General features: G+C 33.7%; 1 protein-coding gene across 1 annotated transcript; it reads right to left on the bottom strand.

Annotated features, from left to right (window-relative positions):
• Positions 1-137: 137 nt before the first annotated feature.
• LOC111505377 (uncharacterized) lies at positions 138-19,715 on the bottom strand. Its single transcript, XM_074180796.1, has 4 exons — positions 19,599-19,715; positions 7,505-7,879; positions 7,286-7,440; positions 138-1,037 (listed from the first exon to the last, which is right to left on the bottom strand). The coding sequence occupies exons 1-4, from the start codon at positions 19,705-19,707 to the stop codon at positions 822-824; spliced, it is 855 nt and encodes a 284-aa protein (XP_074036897.1). The 5' UTR covers positions 19,708-19,715; the 3' UTR covers positions 138-821.
• Positions 19,716-19,783: the final 68 nt, after the last annotated feature.

Here is a 19,783-nt window from a genome sequence, read left to right as displayed (position 1 = left end):
TTTGGTTAGCTGTTCTCTTTCTAAATTTCAATATTTCAAATGTCATTTGTGAAAAAAATAAAATGCTACTTAATGGAATACTCATGGATTTTCGCGGTTTTTTCTGGGATGATACTGCATAATGGTAGAATTCCGAAACACTTTTTATTTTTAGAGATATAACTTGTCAACGTTAGTATGCTGTCATATAATATGAAAAAGGTAGAATATGACTCATATTTTTCTTTAGAGCAATAAACAGATAGCAATTCATATATTTTTTATTTACACATTTTTTTCCATATCATCGCACCATTTTATATCCCTTTTCTTGAATACATGAGTTTTTCAATTTAGTAGGTCAGGTTCGTTTTCGAATTCAGAGGTCATTTGATTATTATTTGTGAATATAGTTTATAAATACTAGCAATACACATGGAATTAATTTTTCCTCGTCTCTTTAGTAGACAGATGAGAGATTAATTTTGATGAAACATGTAGATTTTGAAAAACAATTACAATACAATGTTACTTCTAGGAAAACAAGTAATTTATAAATATGTTAGTTGTTGACATTTTAAGAAAACTATTTTATTAATGTTGAGTAAATAATTGTTTTTTCAGAATCTACCTGTTTACCCAGAAATATTCATTTATTTAATCAAGTTTTGTGATTACCTACTGTTATATAAAAGACATTGCAGATTAGTTTGATGTAACAGTCCAACTGATGAAGCTACTGTATGGCGAAACTGGTCTTAAAAAATGTATTGTGAAATATGTGTAATTATTATCACGGATAGATTTATAATTATTATTTTCTGATTCGGTTTTGACATAAATTATTTTTTGGTTTTCTTATACGGAGTTCTGTTCATCGTAGTTATGCTATCTGCATCTATATGTGGAAATTCTTCAATGTACTGCAATATTCTGGAAGCATTTTCGATATCTTCATCTCGTTTTTTTCTGTTCAACAAAAGGACGGTTGCAGCCGTAGTAGTCGTTGTAGTAGATGCATACATCTGAAACTTGTATTTCAGAGCATAGACTAGTTTCTGAAATAAATAATAAATAATGAATCAATGCTTTAAATAATAAACTATGTTAGTATCGTCATTTACTTAGAAAAAGTTACTAAATCACAAAAATAACTGATTTGATTGACAGGCATCGTTGAATTAATGTATACGCTGTCTGTTCAAAATATAATGTGAATTTTAATTTTTCTCGAAGAATATTCATTTGTTTATCAATTTCTATTTTGTCCCCTTCAAAATAGTCCCTCTCAGATATAATACACTTGTGCAAGCGTTTTTTTAAATCATCGAAGCAGTTGTGACATGCACTTTTTGGTATGTACTTGAGCTCTCTCGGCGATTTCGTTTTTATGTACTCAATCGTTGCAAAACGCCGTTCTTTCAATCTTGGGAACAGGAAAAAGTCGCGGGGGGGTGAATACGGTGGCTGAGGCATGATTATTGTATTATTTTCTCAAAAAAACTACGAACAAGCAATGATGAGGGATCAGGTGTATAATCGTGATGCGAAAGCCATGAATTGTTTTTCCACAATACCGGACATTTTCTTCGAATTGCTTCTCGCAAGCGGTGCCTTAACTTCAAAATAATACTCCTTATTGACTGTACGCCACGTTAATCGAAGAAAACAGTGAGCAAAACCTTGACATTTGATCGAATTTTGCGTGGGATGATTGGACTTTTATTTCGATGTCATAACCATATAGCCATGATTCGTCACCAGTTATGACCCTTTTGAGTAAATCCGAATCGCCGATGACGTCATTCAACAATTCCTGAGCGAAGCTCATACGACGGTTCATGCCCAAAAGTTCCGAAATGGATGGCATGAGCCAACCGATATGCCGACATCCTCATCAACTTCTCTAATAGTAATTTGACGATTCTCCATAACAATTTTTTCATATTCTCAAGATTTTCATTGGTCGTTGATGTGCTGGGACGTCCAGGGCGAGCGTCGTCATTCGGATTCTTTGTACCACTTGTAAACTGTTTCAGACTCAGAGTACAATCACCGTATGCAACTGTCAATATTTCAAGTATTTTTGAGCACTTTATTCTACTTTTTACACCAAATTTCATTCAAACAAAATCCATGTATTTGATAATAATAATATTAATAATAATATGGTTTATTATCATAAGACATAATCTTGTAGACAAAGCTTGGGTAGTACATACTTAAAAAAATGCAATACATACCAACTGAAATAAAAATAAAAATATAAATGGTGCATGGGTACAAACTATGTTAAAATGGAGGATATAAAATATATGTACATATAAAAGAGTAAACGTCAAGTTTATAAAAGAGTGGACATAAAAAGTAACAACTTAAGAGCTCATTAATAAGTAAAGACAAAAAATATGCGTAAGTTAGTTAAAAGCTATCGTTAAAATATTCATCCAGAGTATAATAGGGTCTATCAGATAGAAATTGTTTGACTAACTTCCTAAATTGGAAGTCATTTATATTGGCAGATCAGATGTCCATAGGCAAATGATTGTACATTTTTCCATCGTTGTAAAATATGGAGTCTCTGGTAATGTTTTTAGTTGGCACGGTGAGTTTCAGAGTGTGCCTGCAGTTTCGGGTGTTATAATGGGAAGAGGATGCAGCAAAATTTAATATATGCTTATTTATTAAACACACAGATTCCAGTGTAAATAATGCAGTTACCGTTAGAATATTATGTTTTTTGAAGAAGGTTCTACACGAGTCTATTGGTTTAAAGTTTCCTATATACCTCATTGCCCTTTTCTGTAAAATTAGTAGACTTTTGAATAAAGTTGGACTGCATGCTCCCCAAAACAGTATTCCATAGCGTAAGTGAGAATCTATGAGTGCAAAGTACGCCATCTTTACAGTGCTGAACCCCAATTCTTTATAAATCACTCTAACCGCATAACAGCGAGAGGAGACTTTTCCAGTGAGTTGTTTAACATGATCCACAAATTTTAAATTCTGGTCAATGAAGACTCCTAGAAATTTAGTGCTATTTTTAGATTCCAGTGATCTGTCTTCAAAAAAAGTTCATTGATTGAGCATCTAAATGATAATAAATTTGTTTTAGTTGAGTTAAAAGATAAAATGTTTGAATCACACCAACCTTTAACTTTTTTCAAGTCGGCAGAGATTATTTTGTGCAACTCACACGTGTTTTTATTATTCCAAAGTATGGTAGTGTCATCTGTAAATAAGGTGAACTTCCCAGAAATATTAAGCTTGGTGAGGTCATTAATATATAATAAGGAAAGAATGGGAATGGGGAAAGGATCATTATGTGATAGATTAATTTCTCAGTCAGTCTGAAGACAATTCTGATAGAACCTATTATAATTTGTCCTGCTAAACAGTCTTCAATATTCACATTTGTTTTTCTTCTTTGACAACCAGAACGGCACTGAGCAGCAAACCGCCTCATGGTCAGATAAACCTAAAGAGCTGACTGAACATAATACTTTCTGCTCATCAAAGTTGCTACAAATATAGTTAATGAGAGTAGATGAAAATTGTAAGATACGGGTATTGGATTTAACATGCATAGTTAAGTTAAATGACAAAATTATGTTTTTCAGAGAATCGGTGGCTGGCGATTCAAGATCATTATAGTTAATATTGAAATCGCCGGCAACAATCAAAGAACAATTAACAGATAATTGAGACAGTATTAATTCTAAATTATTCAAAAATATATTAACATCTGAGGAGGGAGAACGATATATGCACAAAATATATAAATTATTTGCCTTACAGTGGCAGATAGAAAATTCAAAATTTGTATCTTCTACTAATCCATTAAATTTGTCAACATGAGTGAACATGAAATCAATAACAGCATTATTTTTCATCAGAATGGCAGTTCCCCCATGATTTGAAGACTTTCTGGAATAACTAGATTCCACCGTGTAGTCAGGTATATCAATAGGTTTATTTTCATTGCACCAGTGTTCAGTCAATAGGAGTAGACTTGGAAAACTTAGGCTATCCAAAAATATATATAATTCATCAATTTTATTTCTTAAGGACTGTATATTCAATAAAATGAGATTGAGAGATTTATATCCATTGTTGGATATTCCATTATTGACGTCTCTCTCTACATGAGTTATATTTCTAGTGGAGTTTCCTGAGCTGTGCATAATTTTTTTTACAGGCACGAACTTCAGATTGGACTCCTGTATTTTTCTCAGTACATTTGATTCAGTAATCTTCTTCAGAATGGCAGATATTGACTAAATGCCACTTCGGGAGGTACTCGAAATATTCTTAACATTGATCTAACATTTTCATCAGTTACAAGGACGATTTTAGACATATTCACGAATTAAACAGAGAGGTTACATGGAAACAGGTTATTTTTCCAAAATGTTTCCAAAAGAAATATACTTCCATCTGAAATTCAAATTTTTAGTTTTTGAATATATTGGAGCATATCCACCTCGACTTCTGTCGAGGTAGATTCAGTCAAGATGGATTAAATTAATAATGTATAGGGACATACTTGATTCATTAAATTTTAGTGTAAACCCGTAAATTTCAGAATGTTATGATTCGTGTAGGCTTCAATTTGTAGAGAAATTGAGTCTTGAAAACAATTCCATAATTTTGAAAGAAACGTAGATCTGGAACTCCTGTCCAAACACCAGAGCTGCAAACCTCTTCTCGACGTGTGTTTCACCAACCAAGCCGGCATCTTCAGGAGGTGAGTAGACAAATTCTAAACTATAAATCTGGCCTCTATTTATATCTAGCAGGGTACACTTTTAGACACACATCATTTAATTTGGGTAGAAATTCGAAGATAAATTTTCCAATAATTTTAAAATAGTGAGCAAAAAGTTTTGAAGTTTACTTTCACGTTCAACTTTTCAAAAAGGCATTCCAATCCGATAGTATATCATAGTTCATATGGAAGAGTAATGATCTTTGAATCAATTCATAGAGATTATATTCACCCAAGGGAGAGGCGTACAAAATGATATACCAGCATCTTTATTTATTGATAATTTTTAACTCTGGTTTGACACGTAGTTAGAATCATGGAGATCAATTAACTTAATCAAAAAACAAATTAATCATTGAACATTTCTGAAAAAACTGTTTTGTCCGCCCTAGGTGGCTAAAATTAAATATGTGGTATGGATAAAATAACGCACCAAATTTGTACCAAAAATCAGTCCATTACATTTATAGTTTACATGTAAAACACTTTGTATTTGTCGGAACATTTGCAAATGATACATGATGCCTTCTTCCACAACTCAAACATGTGGGAACACAAAATAAAAGCTTTTGATCTTTCTTGATTTTTTTTCTTTGCAAGAGATGGAGGAGCGGATTTTGCTCTAGCGGATTTGCTGTAAAAGTTAACAACAATACTGTTGGTTTCTTGGATGGTTTTCGTCCTCCAACATTTATTCCTTTCAGTACTGGAGATGTCACGCTGACTGGATCATTGATATTCATGTCTTGGAGTATCAAACTAGAGGTGGATGTCGTAGGTATTGCAGCAGGTGTGTCTCCAGATATGGATGTTGAGAATGTATGCAGCTGATATGCCTGCATCTATCAGTGATGTCGAACTGCCTTCTTCAATCTGATATGGACCTGTAGAGAGCATGGATACGTCTTCTGATGCCATTGTATTTTGCCATAATGTTTTGAAACCCAGTACTGTATTTTGAACCGTTGTTTCTGTACCATTAACTTTGTTTAGTGTCACACATATTTGACAGTGAGTCACAACGCTGCCTGGGTAGCTCTTCAACCGAGTGCTCACTTCTTGATTGAAATAGGTGTTCAGCGGATCATAGAAAGACAAGTCTGACGGTTGCATGTGGTATATGTGCAAGTCCACTATAATAATTCCATGCTCTTTTGTGAGTATTCAATTTTCAATTCATTTATGACTGATATGTTTATTAACTACCGAAAACACTTCGTCAACAAGGCTCGCTTTCATTATTCAACAAACATTTATAAAATACAGGTGATTCGCAAACTACCGATTGGAGCTTCTTCTATCAATTTCTCTTTCATGGTTAAGTACGGCAGGACAAAATAGCCATCTGCACTTATGCAAATGCACATGAGACCCATTTTCAGCATTAGTTAAGCCCCAACCTACTTACGCCCTGTAGTAGCCGAACACCTTTTGGGGTCTTTGTTGATATGCGGAGAAATTGTATTGCTTAGGATAATGTATCGATAATTATTGGGAAAAGTACTATTTGCAGCTGTTTAAGGCTTGGGCTCTCGCAGCTGAAGTCGCTTCCGGTTTCCTCAATGATATGTCCGGGTGTCTTCGTCGAAATCCTACCAACAATAAATTTGCCTGCCAATTTCTTGTTATAATTAAAATAATGAAGAATATTATTCACGTCTGCAAACAGTAGGACAATTCCAGAGCTTGCTTCCGTGTGAACTCAAACAATCTCGTTTCCAGTAGCTTAATATGTTCAACCAACTCTTGTTTCATCTCAAACGTGATTATATCTATGCTAATACTACACGTAGTTTAATTTGTTATTAGAGATAAGACTTTATTTTGTTTCAGTTCATATCTTCTAAGAGTCAATTCTAGCCAAGTTAAACACTTTAGAAGCTAGTTGCCAGCATATTTCATTTTTCTTCACAGCTTCAATAGCTTCTTCCATATTCGTAAAACTCGCAATCGCATATGTCCAGATTTGCTTCGTTTCTGAGATAAAGGTCGTTGAAGTTGAAAAAACCGTATTTATAAAACATCATAAATCTCCTTACAAGAATTTGGGTGAAATTTGCTATAGTTATTCGACGTAATAAGGCACTTACTTAGTCCTAACTAGATTGAAATTATCAAGTCATGTGGAGTCTCAGTGGGCACCACAGCCAATAATATTGGAAAAAAAGGACGCCACTGACTTGTTGTTGTAGTTTTTAATTTTTTCAGATTAATCAACTAAAAATACAACTTTTTCGTTGCTTGTGTATAGAAGGTTTTCTTTTCAGAACTGTTCATACGGTTTTTGGGCTGACTTCCAGCTGCAGAGCAATCTTCCTGGTACTATTTGAAGGATCTTCTTCTATCGCATCAAATATAGCTTCTTCTAGTTCAGGTGATGTTACAGTTTCTGGTCTTCCATTTTTATAAAAACTCCCAGTTTCACATAATCTTGCATGTAGCGTTCTAAATGTTTTAGCACATGGAATTACTCTGTTAAAATATCTGTCCTGGTAAATTATCCGTGCTTCTTTCGCATTTCCATTTACTATCACTTACCATAACCAACTTTATCAGGAACACTGCAAAAGTAAGAAATCCAATAGTCATGAGAGCACCTTCATTAGATGGAAATTCCATATGATGTTCTTCATTTTTATAACCTCGAGCTTCACGAGAAGTTGTTGGTTTCCACAATTTCGATATTCTATGATCTAAAAAATAAAATATTGACCATAAATTGATATGTGTTTAGTTCAGTGACTCATTTCAACTTACGAATATTCTTCAATAAATTATCTCTCAAATGAGTTAAGACAGATATTTTACTCTCATGCGATGTAATTTTATATTTCATCAGCTTATTTTGAACCATTTTCAAGAATGGTAAAAATCCGGTATACGTAGTTTCATCCTCTTCAACATATTCGTCTTCTTTGTCACTTATCGGTACGTAACTAGCATTATTGACCGCTTGAGTGTGGGGGATCAATTTCTCTGGGAAGTCAAGAATAACTTCTGAAGGGTTCGAAGTGGGGAAAATATGTTGGTTATTCAAGCCTGAAGTGGAAGTAGTGAAATAATTTGCTTCCCTCAGTTTTGGAGTTTTCATCAATATTTCGTAATTGACAGGAGTGGTGGATCTTAGCGGTCCTGGAAATAAAAGGTAATATGGATATAAGATATTAGATGGTGCACCTACGGCTGTTCCGCTTATTATGAAAAATTGCCAAGTGACTTTATAAGCAAAACATTATTCTATTAGAAAAATACATTGTTGGTAATCGGTGTGAATGAGAATAGATGCCTTCAATATTTTTCAAACATATATATAGGACTAAATAAATTCGAGTATAGGCATAGGTATTTTGTAAACAGTAAGAGACAACTACGGTATGAAACTTCAGAGGGTTTTAAGAACAAAATTTCTCATGAACATATGTCCGGAACACGTATTATGTCAGAGCGTATTTTCGAATATTTATTTAAAAAGGTAAAATATGACATCATACTAATTTTAACAGGGTATATCTCGAAAAGTAATTGAGTCCGACTAAAAATAAGGTGAATATTATTCGTTTTGAGGGCACCCGGCGATTTTGAATTTTTTTTTAAGTAAGTGTACTTACGTATTTTGATGCGTAGATTACGAATCCGAAAAGCGGCGCTCTCTCTTATTTACAAAGTTACGGCCCTTCGAAGTCCAGAAAAGGTCAACTTTTCAGCCTTCTTTTTCACAAGATCAACTATTTAAAAACACACTTTTCTACGGAAGCGCAGAAGTTTCTTAGAAATTACGACTTTGAATCTATAAATTACGACTTCAAACTCGAAATTTCGATTTTAATGTCGAAACTCAAACTCGAAATTTTGAGTTTGAAGTCGTAATTTCGAAATTACCAGATCAAAGTCGAAATTTCGAGATGAAAGTCGAAATTTTGAGATTAAAGTCGTAATTTCCAAGAAAGAAATAATAAAAATATGTGGCCCTTCTGCGCTTCCGTACTTTTCACTTCAACAATCAACATTTTTCCAATAAAAATGTTAAAAAATGTATGGAGCTGCTTTTTGGTTATATATCTCTGTATTTTACGTTTTAAAGGTTAATGGCATAGTTTCTGCGACTGATGCAAGCATTCGTTTTTAAATTAGGTTTCTCATAAGAAAAATGTTGATTGTTGAATTGAAAAGTGTCAATTAAGGAGGAATAAGATGTGAAGGTGACCTAGTGAATAAATGCTTGTGTGTGTGTGCTTGTGTGAAAAAGAAGGCTGAAAAGTTTCCCTTTTCTGAACTTTGAAGGGCCGTAGCTTTGTAAATAAGGGAGAGCGCCGCTTTTTTCTTTCGGATTCGTAATTTACACATCAAAATACGTAAGTACACTCAAACATTTTTTCAAAATCGCCGGGTGCCCTCAAAACGAATATTTATCCAAATAGAAGTTAAAAAAGTCAAAAACGTTATAAGTTTTTGAGTGATTATTGAAAAATATGGTAGAGAATTTTCTAATCCCAATTGTGAAATTTAATGCAATTTACAAAAAGTGACTTGTGTTATATAGATACCTAAGTACCTGTCAAATTATGGAAGTTCAATCTAATTTCAAGAAAGTTAGCAGTAAGTGAATGAAAAGGGGGTAGAAAAAGGTACGATGATATGGAAAAATATGTGTTAAATAAATAAATAAAGGTTAAAAAACTAAAAAACACGCTTTTGAAGAACATCGAACTAAACAGTGAAAAATATTTAAAAAATAAAAAAACTTTTTTTATTTTTTAGTTTCGTGTGCTATAAAAGCGTGTTTTTTAGTCTTTTTAAACTATATTTATTTTATCTAAACTTTGTGATCAATCAGCCGTATATTGTTTAGAAAAATGACCATTGATATTTTCCGATTCCGGAGAGGGAGCCTGAAAATCAGCAATCAAGCCCAAGGAAGACAGCAGGCGCGCGTGTTAATGAAAAAAAAAATACTTTTTTCAAATGAAAAAAACATGTAAAGTGAGTTCGATTTATATCAAGGAGTTACGTACAGCGCCATCTGCACGCGAATAGATGAAGCAATATTGACGATATATCAAGGATGTTACTTACAGCGCCATCTGCCCGCGAATAGATCAAGCAATAATGTCAGTATATCAAGGAGGTTACGTACAGCGTCATCTGTCCGCGAATAGATCAAGCAATAATGTCGATAATTCTGTAAAATACAGATTCCCAGCTTGAGAGTTACAAACAAACTGACATACAAACAAACATACATACATACAGTCGAAGCTAATATAAAGTGTGTCAAAATATGTCTATTGCAATCGTTTATTGCTTCAAAAGTGGTAAATATGACATCATACAAACTTTGACAGGCTATATCTCGAAAACTAATTGAGTCCGACTGAAAATAAAAAGTGTTCTGAATTCCTACCATCATGTAGTATCATCCCAGAAAAAACCGCGAAAATCCGTGAGAATCCCATAATTAAAAATTTTTCCACAATTTTTGAAAATGCAAGTATCCCCCGTATAACATTCATAAAGTGCATAATTCAAAACTTGGTGACTACGTACATAAAATTGGATAATGAAGATGAGTATTGCAATAGCATTCGTTTAAAAAATATGTGGACAGATTGAAGTATGTACACCAATAATGGCATGTTCACTTTTATTGGAGTGATGAGAACAAGCGTCGAATCCGTGATATAAATTTCCAAGAACGTTTTGGTATCAAAGTTTGAATTGGTATATTGTATATTCGATATCATTAATATGATGGTGGGACGGTAGTCTGGTGGGTTGACGTGGTTGGTTTGATCCACGCACTCAATCAATCTATCCTCCAACCCGTGCTGAGAACCACACGTTAAAAGGTAAGACCTCGTTAGCCCTCAGCTCGCACAAGTTTCAATTTTGAGAGTTGTCGTTGGTAGGGGGTCGACAGCGGGTTAACGGAAAACAAGATTTTAACAGATGGTGCACCTGCATACCGATATAAATTATGCAGATTTTTTTTTAATAGATGGAGAAAAAGCATGTTGATTGGTAATAATTGTCCGACTTGGTGACCCACAAGGTCAGCGGACCTTACTCTTTTGAATTTTTTCATTTGGACATTACTGAAATGGGAGTTTATCGATATCCTCCTCATGATTTTTAAGACCTTCAATAGAAAATCTGCAATGACTGCGATACTAGTTCACAAAATATAATAATGTAAGCAGGGCCGTCGCCATGGGGGGAGCCCCCCCTGCTTTTGCGACTTGGGAAAAAGTTGGGAAATTTTGGGCCATGAAGATAGAAAAAAATAATAGTAAAAAAATGAATAAAAATTAAAAAAATAAAAATGAGAGAAAAGAAAAGGAGAGGTAATGAGAAGAGGGAAAGAACAAGGAGAAGGTTGGGATTTCCCAACATGCATAACTTGAAGAGAATTCTGAGTTGTTTGAAATCTTCAAAAAAGTTCAATTTCTCTCAAGTAAGAAAACAATCCTGAACAGTCCACAAATTTTGACGTGACAATTTTACATTACGTTAGTGTCCGACCGAAACTGGTTCTTACGACCGAAACCGAAAACGAATTTCGGCAACGGTCCCAGTTCCGGCCGAAACCGAAACTTCCTTACTAGGATTATGTTTTGGGGAAAAAAATTAAGAAAACGTTGTTATAAACAGTTAGTCTTTATTGTTTTATCTTTAAATCACAACGTTATGGAGTCTTCGACATTATAATCAACATAACAAACCCTTATTTAAGAAAAAATATTAATTGCATCCTAAAAATACTTAAAATAGGTGAGGTGTTTATTTGAATAGGTGTAGATCCTTCTTTTGAATATTATAAATGGTTTTTAAAAAATATTAAACATAAAATTACTTTTTTGGGAAAGAAAGTTTTTGGCTTTCTACTACTCCATCTTGGTTCAAAAAAGAAGTATAGAGTTACTTCCTTCCTTTCTTTGGAAGACTCCCTCATCCTTCTTTTTTGTACCAAGATGGAGTAGTAGAAAGCCAAAAACTTTCCCAAAAATTAATCACTCCTAAAAAAATATAACCCCTTCAATTCAAATAAGATTCCTCTTGGCTGGGATTAAATCAAATAGGTGAATGAATGTCATTACGATGTCATCGATGACATAAGCAGATCAAGCTTATTCCGTGACATTAAAAAATCGTAATTCATGAATGAAGTGTGTGTATTTTCTATAATGTTATCCAATTTGGTACTGAAGAGCCTTAGGGCAAGTGTCTTAAGGCGAAACATCGGTGTATACCAGTGAGGATGGCAGTGTTCTATGTGAGTGCAATTTGTTACCATTCATTCAAAGTAGAACTCATGTGAATGATATCTGATTTTTATTCAACAACGAATGTTTGAAATACGAACTGAGTAGAGAAAAGTATCTTCTGTATAATTCAGTGTTCATATAGAAGTATTTGTTTCGAAAGAATTTTTTCTTTCGTATAATTCAATGTTTATATGAAAGTAGCTGTTTCAGGAGGACTTTCTTTCAGTTTGTGTCTGAAAGTTACTTCTTTGCATGATCTACACATCTATGTATAGAGTTACTTCCTTCCTTTCTTTGGAAGAATACCTCATCCTTCTTTTTTGTACCAAGATGGAGTAGTAGAAAGCCAAAAACTTTCTTTCCCAAAAATTAATTACTCCTAAATAAATATAACACCTTCAATTCATAAAATTACTTGAATTTCACTAGTTCGAACTTCCATTGTCTAATATAATATGAAATGATTTGAAATCCCTGAAACAACTAAAAAAAAAAAATTAAAAATAAATAGCTGTAAATAACATTAAATATCAAATAAAATTAAACAAAAAAACTGAAATGAAATAATAGTGAAATAAAATACAAGTAAAAATAAAACAATTGAACAAAAAATAAAAATAAAGAAATACAAAATGAAAATAAAGATAAAAATAAAAAGGTGAAAAGATTTCAAGCCAAGTTAGTTCACGACGTTTCGATTGTTAGTATCCACAATCGTCTTCGGGTGAGTCATCACCCGACTTATTTAAGTTGTTACCTGCTATCACAATAGGTATTTAATATTTATGTAATAAACAAAGTAAATCACAAAGTAATTCACGAGTCACGACATGATTAGGCCTGTGAACGCGGCAAAATGTCTTCGTCGCTTGTATGAAATTCAACGCGCCGAACATGACCGATCACAGCGCGGGAACTTCCGAATGCAGTTTCGGTTTCGTTTTTTGCCAAAACTCGACAGAAACCGAACTTTCGCTCGGACACTAATAAGCGTAATACATGGCTGAATGCAAAACAGGAATGTCTACAAAATTTCACAGAAAATAAATTTGAAAGTGGTCATTATTGAATGAAAAGTCTTTCATGACACCAAAAAATGAAAGTGTGTATGATGTAATAATTTTTTTTAATGTATTCAAATGTCTTGATAACGCCTAATGCTTTTTTAGATTTCACTGCACCGTTTAACAGAAATAAACAACCGGAATAATTTAACCCACCTTGTGATTTTGAAGGTTTTCAAGATCCTAATAGTCGTTCGCTTATGAAACCAGAGCCTGTATATACAGGGTGTAACTGAATAAGTGTAAAAGATTTAAGGAGGTGATTCCTCATCGAAAAAAAGGATATTTCATATAAAGAAACTTCATTGGAGCATCCCTTTTGTTAAGATACAGCCCCTTTAAGGGGGTAAATAAAATTTGTATAACAATTTTTTTGACAAGCACTGAAAAAGTTACAATATTGAAATTAACCTGACGTTTTGTACTACCAAAAAGACACTTAACCAGTAATTTATTTGGTTTACCCCATGGTTGTAAGGGGTGGAAAACGCAACTCCTAAAATTTATTTCCAATGTAACTTTTTGTCGTATTATTTGTTTACCATTTGAAAATGTATTTCCGTTAGCCTGTTTCATTCTAAGCAAAAAATGTCTCTTGGGTTTTTTGCCCAAAATAAACCAGTTCGCAACAAAAAATTATTCAAATGGTAAACAAATAATAAGACAAAAAGTTACATTGGAAATAAATTTTAGGGGTTGCGTTTTCCACTCCTTACAACCATGGGGTAAACCAAATAAATTACTGGCTAATTGTCTTTTTGGTAGTACAAAACGTCAGGTTAATTTCAATATTGTAACTTTTTCAGTGCTTCTGAAAAAATTGTTATACAACTTTTATTTACCCCATTTAAGGGGCTGTATCTTAACAAGGGATGCTCCAATGAAGTTTCTTTATGTGAAAGATCCTATCTTTTTTTCGATGAGGAATCACCTCCTTAAATGTTTTACACTTATTTAGTTACACCCTGTATACAGGGTGTTCCTTAAACAAATGCTAATATTTAAGGAGGTAATTCTTAGACCCATTTTAAGGAAAAAACGTCCTATGGACGCCTTAACTTTTGAGATACAGGGTGGCAAAGTTTTCAAAAATAATCAGTTTTTTAATAATAACTGAGATAATTTTGTAGACATCTTTGGCATATTTGGTACATATGTTCCATGCCTCAAGGCGCATTTTCTGATGTACAATTTTTTTAATTTTCTCTGCCAGTGGCGTACGTACGAGTTTTGAAATGTATATTTTTGGCGAAAAAAATACTACGCCACTGCTTTATCTTGAATTAAAAATTATTTTTAAAATTTCCATACATTTTTGAGCACATTTGATTTGCTGGGTTTTCTTTGTCCGACGCATGGTTTTCGCTCAAAAAATTTAAAAATCGCTTTACTTAAGGACAAATTCCTTAAAAATCTGATGCGGTATCGTGCATCGACTGCAAGCAAACTAAGAGATCAGATTTGTTGCAAAATAATTGAGGATCTAAAAGGTATTTGTTTGTTGTCAGATGCACTGTTCTCAATTAAAATTACGTCATAACGCAGCACCGCTTAATAATTTTTGAAAACATAAATTTAGTTATCCTGGAATAAATGACGCGTAGCAGAATTTATTTATTGCACCTCTTGGAAATATGGAGTTTGTCGATATGTGATTTCTTTTAAAGATTAAAAGCAGAAAAAACAGCGTACCCACCATAGCAATAAAAAACGAATTCTCTGTATGTACAAACGTCAGTAGCTAATATTGATGTTGGTTCAAAGTAAGTTGTTGGTGTTAAAAACTGTCACAGCGCGTTTTGATTGATTTTGAAGTGTTATTGAAGTTATTTTGGTAGTCCGCTGTTTTTCTGAATATCAGTAAATATGGTAAATTATACGAATGCGGAAATGGCGCAAATGCATTACGTATATGGCCTTGCCGATGGTAATGCAACAGAAGCCAGGCGCATTTATCAGGAAAGATATCCAGATAGCCGAACCTTTTCAAATATTCATCGTCGACTTGGGGAAACTGGTAGTTTCAAGAAATAAGGGACTCCGGAAGGTAGACCTCGTGTAGTAAGAACTCCTGAAATTGAGGAAGCGGTGCTGCAAGAAATTGAGGAACATCCTGAGACGAGTACGAGGAAGATCGCTAGAACTCTGGATATTTGTCATCAAATTGTTTGGCGTATTTTGATTGATTTTTTGTTATACCCATACCATATTTCAAGAGTGCAGGCAAATCTCCCCAGAGATTTTCCACAGCGTATGAACTTCAGTCAGTGGTATCTACAAAGTATTGCACTAAATCCGCAGTTTGAGACACTAATTTTGTTCACAGACGAAGCAAATTTTTCTCGGAATGCCATTCAAAATTTCCATAACAATCATGTGTGGACTGAAGAAAATCCCCATGCAATAACCGAAACCCATTTCCAACACCAATTTTCGGTTAATGTATGGGCAGGAATTATAGGTGATCATTCAATAGGGATATAAGACGCCTTGATGGTCGTTCTTATTTACACTTTCTCGAAGAAGACTTTCCTGGGTTATTGGAAGATGTGCCACTTGCGTTAAGGAATCGAATATGGTACATGCACGATGGCGCCCCTGCTCATTTCAGTGTAATTGTCCGAAACCATTTAAATACAGTTTATCCTAATCGTTGAATAGGTCGCGGAGGACCTCAGCAATGGCCAGCAAGATCCCCCGATCTCAACAGTTTAGATTTTTTTTTATGGGGTCACCTTAAAACTCTTGTGTATAAAACTCCCGTTAATACTTTAGAAGATTTAAGAGAGCGAATAGTTGCCTCGTGTGAAACTATATGAAATACGCCGGGAATATTTGAACGGGTGCGTAATTCCATGCGTAGAAGGGCGGAAGCATGCATACTAAGTGCAGGTGGCCACTTTCAACAATTTTTATAATCAGTTTTGGTATTATTACTAATCAACAAATTTGTGCTATTCGTTTAGACTTACTGTCACAAAATAAAATAAAACTCGTTTTTGTGAAAAATTTATTTTTTTGCAGATTATGTTTTAAAATATTATTAGGGAATTGGTAATGCGTTATGAAGCAATTTTCAGATTCTCATTCATTTTAGAATTGATCTAATTTCTTAATTTGCTTTCTTTCGATTTTTATTTTTTTGAGTGAAAATCATGAGGATTTTAAAAATTATTTTATTTTGAAAAGAAAGCATTGGCGTAGTACTTTTTCCCCAAAAATATTCAATGCGAAACCCGTATGAAAAAATACAAATTTGTGTACATCAGAAAAAGCGCCTTGAGGCATGGAACATATGTACCAAATATGCCAAAGATGTCAACAAAATTATCTGTTATTATTAAAAAACTGATTATTTTTGAAAACTTTGCCACCCTGTATCTCAAAAGTTAAGGCGTTTAGGACATAGGTCCATAGGAAGTTTTTTTCTTAAAATGGGTCTAAGAATTACCTCCTTAAATATTAGCATGTGTTTAAGGAACACCCTGTGGAGTACAGACGAAAATAATTACTTCTCAATTTTTAAACAGGCAAGATTTCTATGTCGCATATAATTCATGTAAAAAGTATCATTTTTAGTACTTTTTGATAAGAAAAAATAAGGTTGCATCACTCGCCACCGAGAGGGCGTTAGAAACTTTTTTTCCAAAAAAAGGGGGATTTTGTGATACCGTGTCTATTCAACTTTTTTTATTGTGTGGAAATTAAATATCCCGTTCCAGAGTACCTACCTAATTGTCAGTCTTATATGCGTTTCGAGAATCTGTGAACAAACGATGAATATCACAATTTTGATTTAAAAATACAATTTGTTCCAATAAAAGTTCAACATTTACTCCCGACATTGATAAAGTCTATTTGCAAATTTATTTTTCACATTATGAAATGTTTCTAAAGTAATTTCATTGCAAGCACCTCATTTCCTTTCCATTAGTTCTCAAACGAACTGTGGTTATGTACAGAACACTTCAGATGTCACATATCCACTTAAAAATATCTAGACGCGTCATATCAAGTAAGTTGATTGAGCTCTTCTAAAGGACCACATCTACACGTCTAACGGTTTGGATAATTGACAAAACCAAATGAGATTTCAACTGATGTTAAGTTTCAGCAAGATGAAGTTTCTCTTTATTAAGACAGGCTGGTCCGAAATTGACTTGATGACAACTATCCAGATTGGCAAACGTCCATTAGAACGACCTGCCAGATTACCTGATATGACGCTTTGATTTTTTTGCGGAATTCGTGAACTCAAAGTGTATGTTTCACAACCGGAGCTCAAGAGGTGTTCTTAACAAAGCTATCCAAAAATAATTCCATAATGTAAAAAACTAATTTGCAAATAAATATTATTGTCAGAAAGTAAATGGTGAACATTTCAAACATTAATTGGAATGAATTGAAATGAGTTTTGAATACATTTTTCTTGAAGTTATGTTATGTTTCATTTATTTGCAGTTCTTTAAAACTCAACCAATTACTCAGGGTGATCCGATTCCCAAAAATAAAAAATTGCATGGAAAAATAAAATATCTATTAAATGAGGTATCACAAGACCTCACTTTCTAATTGAAAAAAAGGTAGTATAGCGCCTTCTAATCGCAAGTGATGCAACACTAGTCTTGATGTAATATCTGAGAATTAAGGTATGTTACTATGTGGTTAAAGATTTTTTGTATAATGGGTATAGTGAAATTTACGTTTTTGTGTTGATGTACTAACTTTGTGTGTGTAGCAATGAAAATAGAAATAAAATATTGTATGAAGATGGTTGACAATGTTTCATGGCGAATTTCATTACTTCGGCCTACCATTGTCTAATATTAAATGAAATAATTTGAAATTATGGTATGGCATTTCCAACTGAAAGACGAATTATTTACACAAGATGAAAGATATATATATATATATATATATATATATATATATATATATATATATATATATATATATATATATATATGGAGTGGTTTGAAACTATGGCCATTGAAGAAGACCACAAAAAACTCCTTCTGGTTGAGATTTTTTGATGACACCTTCATAATATGGAACCATGGGAACTAGATGCCTTCCTGAAGCACATCAACAGCGTAAGTCCTCTCATTCTCATCACTTCCACCAATGGAGTCCACAACAAATTGTCATTCTTAGACGTATTGGTGAAGAGGACCAAGTGGGAAACATCCTTATACCAAAAAACCTACTCACTCGGGACAGTATCTGAACCACGAATTCAACCACCATCAATCGACTAAAATAGGCATCATCAAGACTCTAGCAGACCGTGCTTTCGAGCTCTAATACGAAGGAAGGTCTCGAGAAGGAACTAGGCATCATCAAATATGATCTCAACGGAATGGTTACTCCAAAGTGATGGTGGAACAGACTTTGGCTAAAAGACAGCAAGAGCCTCGCAAGGAAGAGACGCCGTCACAACTAGTGCTTGCACTGTCCTACATCAGAGGATTGTCGGAAAGGATAAGAAGAATTGGGCCCAAGTACAACACCATAATCTGCTTCAGATCCGGAAACACTGTTCGTAGCAGCCTCACAAAAACCAGGCCACCAAACGCGTATTATATCGGTGAAACTAAGGGACCATTGAAAGTTCGCATTGCCAAGCACAAGAAACATACACAGCGAGGGGAAACCAGCAAATCAGGAATAGCAGAGCAAGTTTGAACTCATCAACATAACATCGAGTGGTCCCATGCTGAAATCATACACAGGGAGGAACACTGGTTCAGGAGGAAGTTTAAGGAAGCCGCATAAATCTTGTCCAACAACGTATTCAGCCAAGCTAGCGTGTAGACATACGCAACATATGAAAACCCATAATCAAGCAGAAAATGACAAACTCTCGCCAAACAGTCATCTCCCACTAAACCGGTGAAACGGCGAGAGAGAAGACTAACTATCGAAACGTCGTTAAATAACTTGGGTCGAATCTTGATTTTTTGGATTCAATTTTTTTAATTGTATAATATTTCAATATAATTTCATTTTAGGGTTATTTGCTTAATACAATTGTTATTTTCAGCTATTCCTTGTATTGGTTATTTCAGGAATTTCAAATCATTTTATATAATATTAGAAAATGGAACGGTTGGAGTACAAACTGAATGAGATAAAGTTTTAATTCTACGTTCAAGTTTTTGATAGTAGCCGTTTCTGATTATGCGTCTTTCGATTTGTATTTGAAAGAAACTTCGTCTTGAGAGTTTCATTAATGTATTTAAATACTTTCTCCAGGTTTCCTAATTTATATGTAATGATGAGAAGAAAGCCAAAATGTTTTTCCAAAATTTCAACTTGTAATAGTATTCAATTAGTTTACACTATTTGTATAATTAAAGCAACATTAACAAAAAATTGTATGAAGAACAGAACCTCATTAAAAAATTGCCACTGACATTTTCAATCCAGTTCATATTGAATGTGGAGATTTAAAAAAAAACTAATATCAAAATTCACTCTCTTGAAATTAAGTTGTAATATCAACATAAAATGCTTTTGTCTTACCCAATGAACTTTCACTTTTCCAAATTGGTACAAGTTCTACCCACTCACACTTAGTATAGTGAAACATTACAATAAAAATGACAAAAGACATTCTTCTTTGATTCTTCATCACGTACTGAAAATAATGGTCCAGTCGTGGAACAGTAAAAAATTAAATATCCAGTTAGAAGAGACAGAGCAGAACT

This window comes from Leptinotarsa decemlineata, unplaced genomic scaffold (assembly GCF_025532065.1).
Source record: "Leptinotarsa decemlineata unplaced genomic scaffold, Ldec_3_MD MMD2_tig00026299_RagTag_RagTag, whole genome shotgun sequence".
In the NCBI taxonomy this organism is placed as follows: domain Eukaryota; kingdom Metazoa; phylum Arthropoda; class Insecta; order Coleoptera; family Chrysomelidae; genus Leptinotarsa; species Leptinotarsa decemlineata.
The sequence above is the reverse complement of the archived record's forward strand: the minus strand, read 5'-3'. Positions and strand labels throughout refer to the sequence as shown.

What these genes read in the sequence shown, in the direction of transcription:
- LOC111505377 (XM_074180796.1), bottom strand. Translation starts at nt 19,707, where the DNA reads ATGAAGAATCAAAGAAGAATGTCTTTTGTCATTTTTATTGTAATGTTT. An exon ending in GAAAAGTGAAAGTTCATTGG is followed by an intron (nt 7,880 to 19,598) that starts GTAAGACAAAAG and finishes TTTTATTTCCAG; the next exon opens with GACCGCTAAGATCCACCACT. An exon ending in TCCTGATAAAGTTGGTTATG is followed by an intron (nt 1,038 to 7,285) that starts GTAAGTGATAGT and finishes TATTTATTTCAG; the next exon opens with AAACTAGTCTATGCTCTGAA.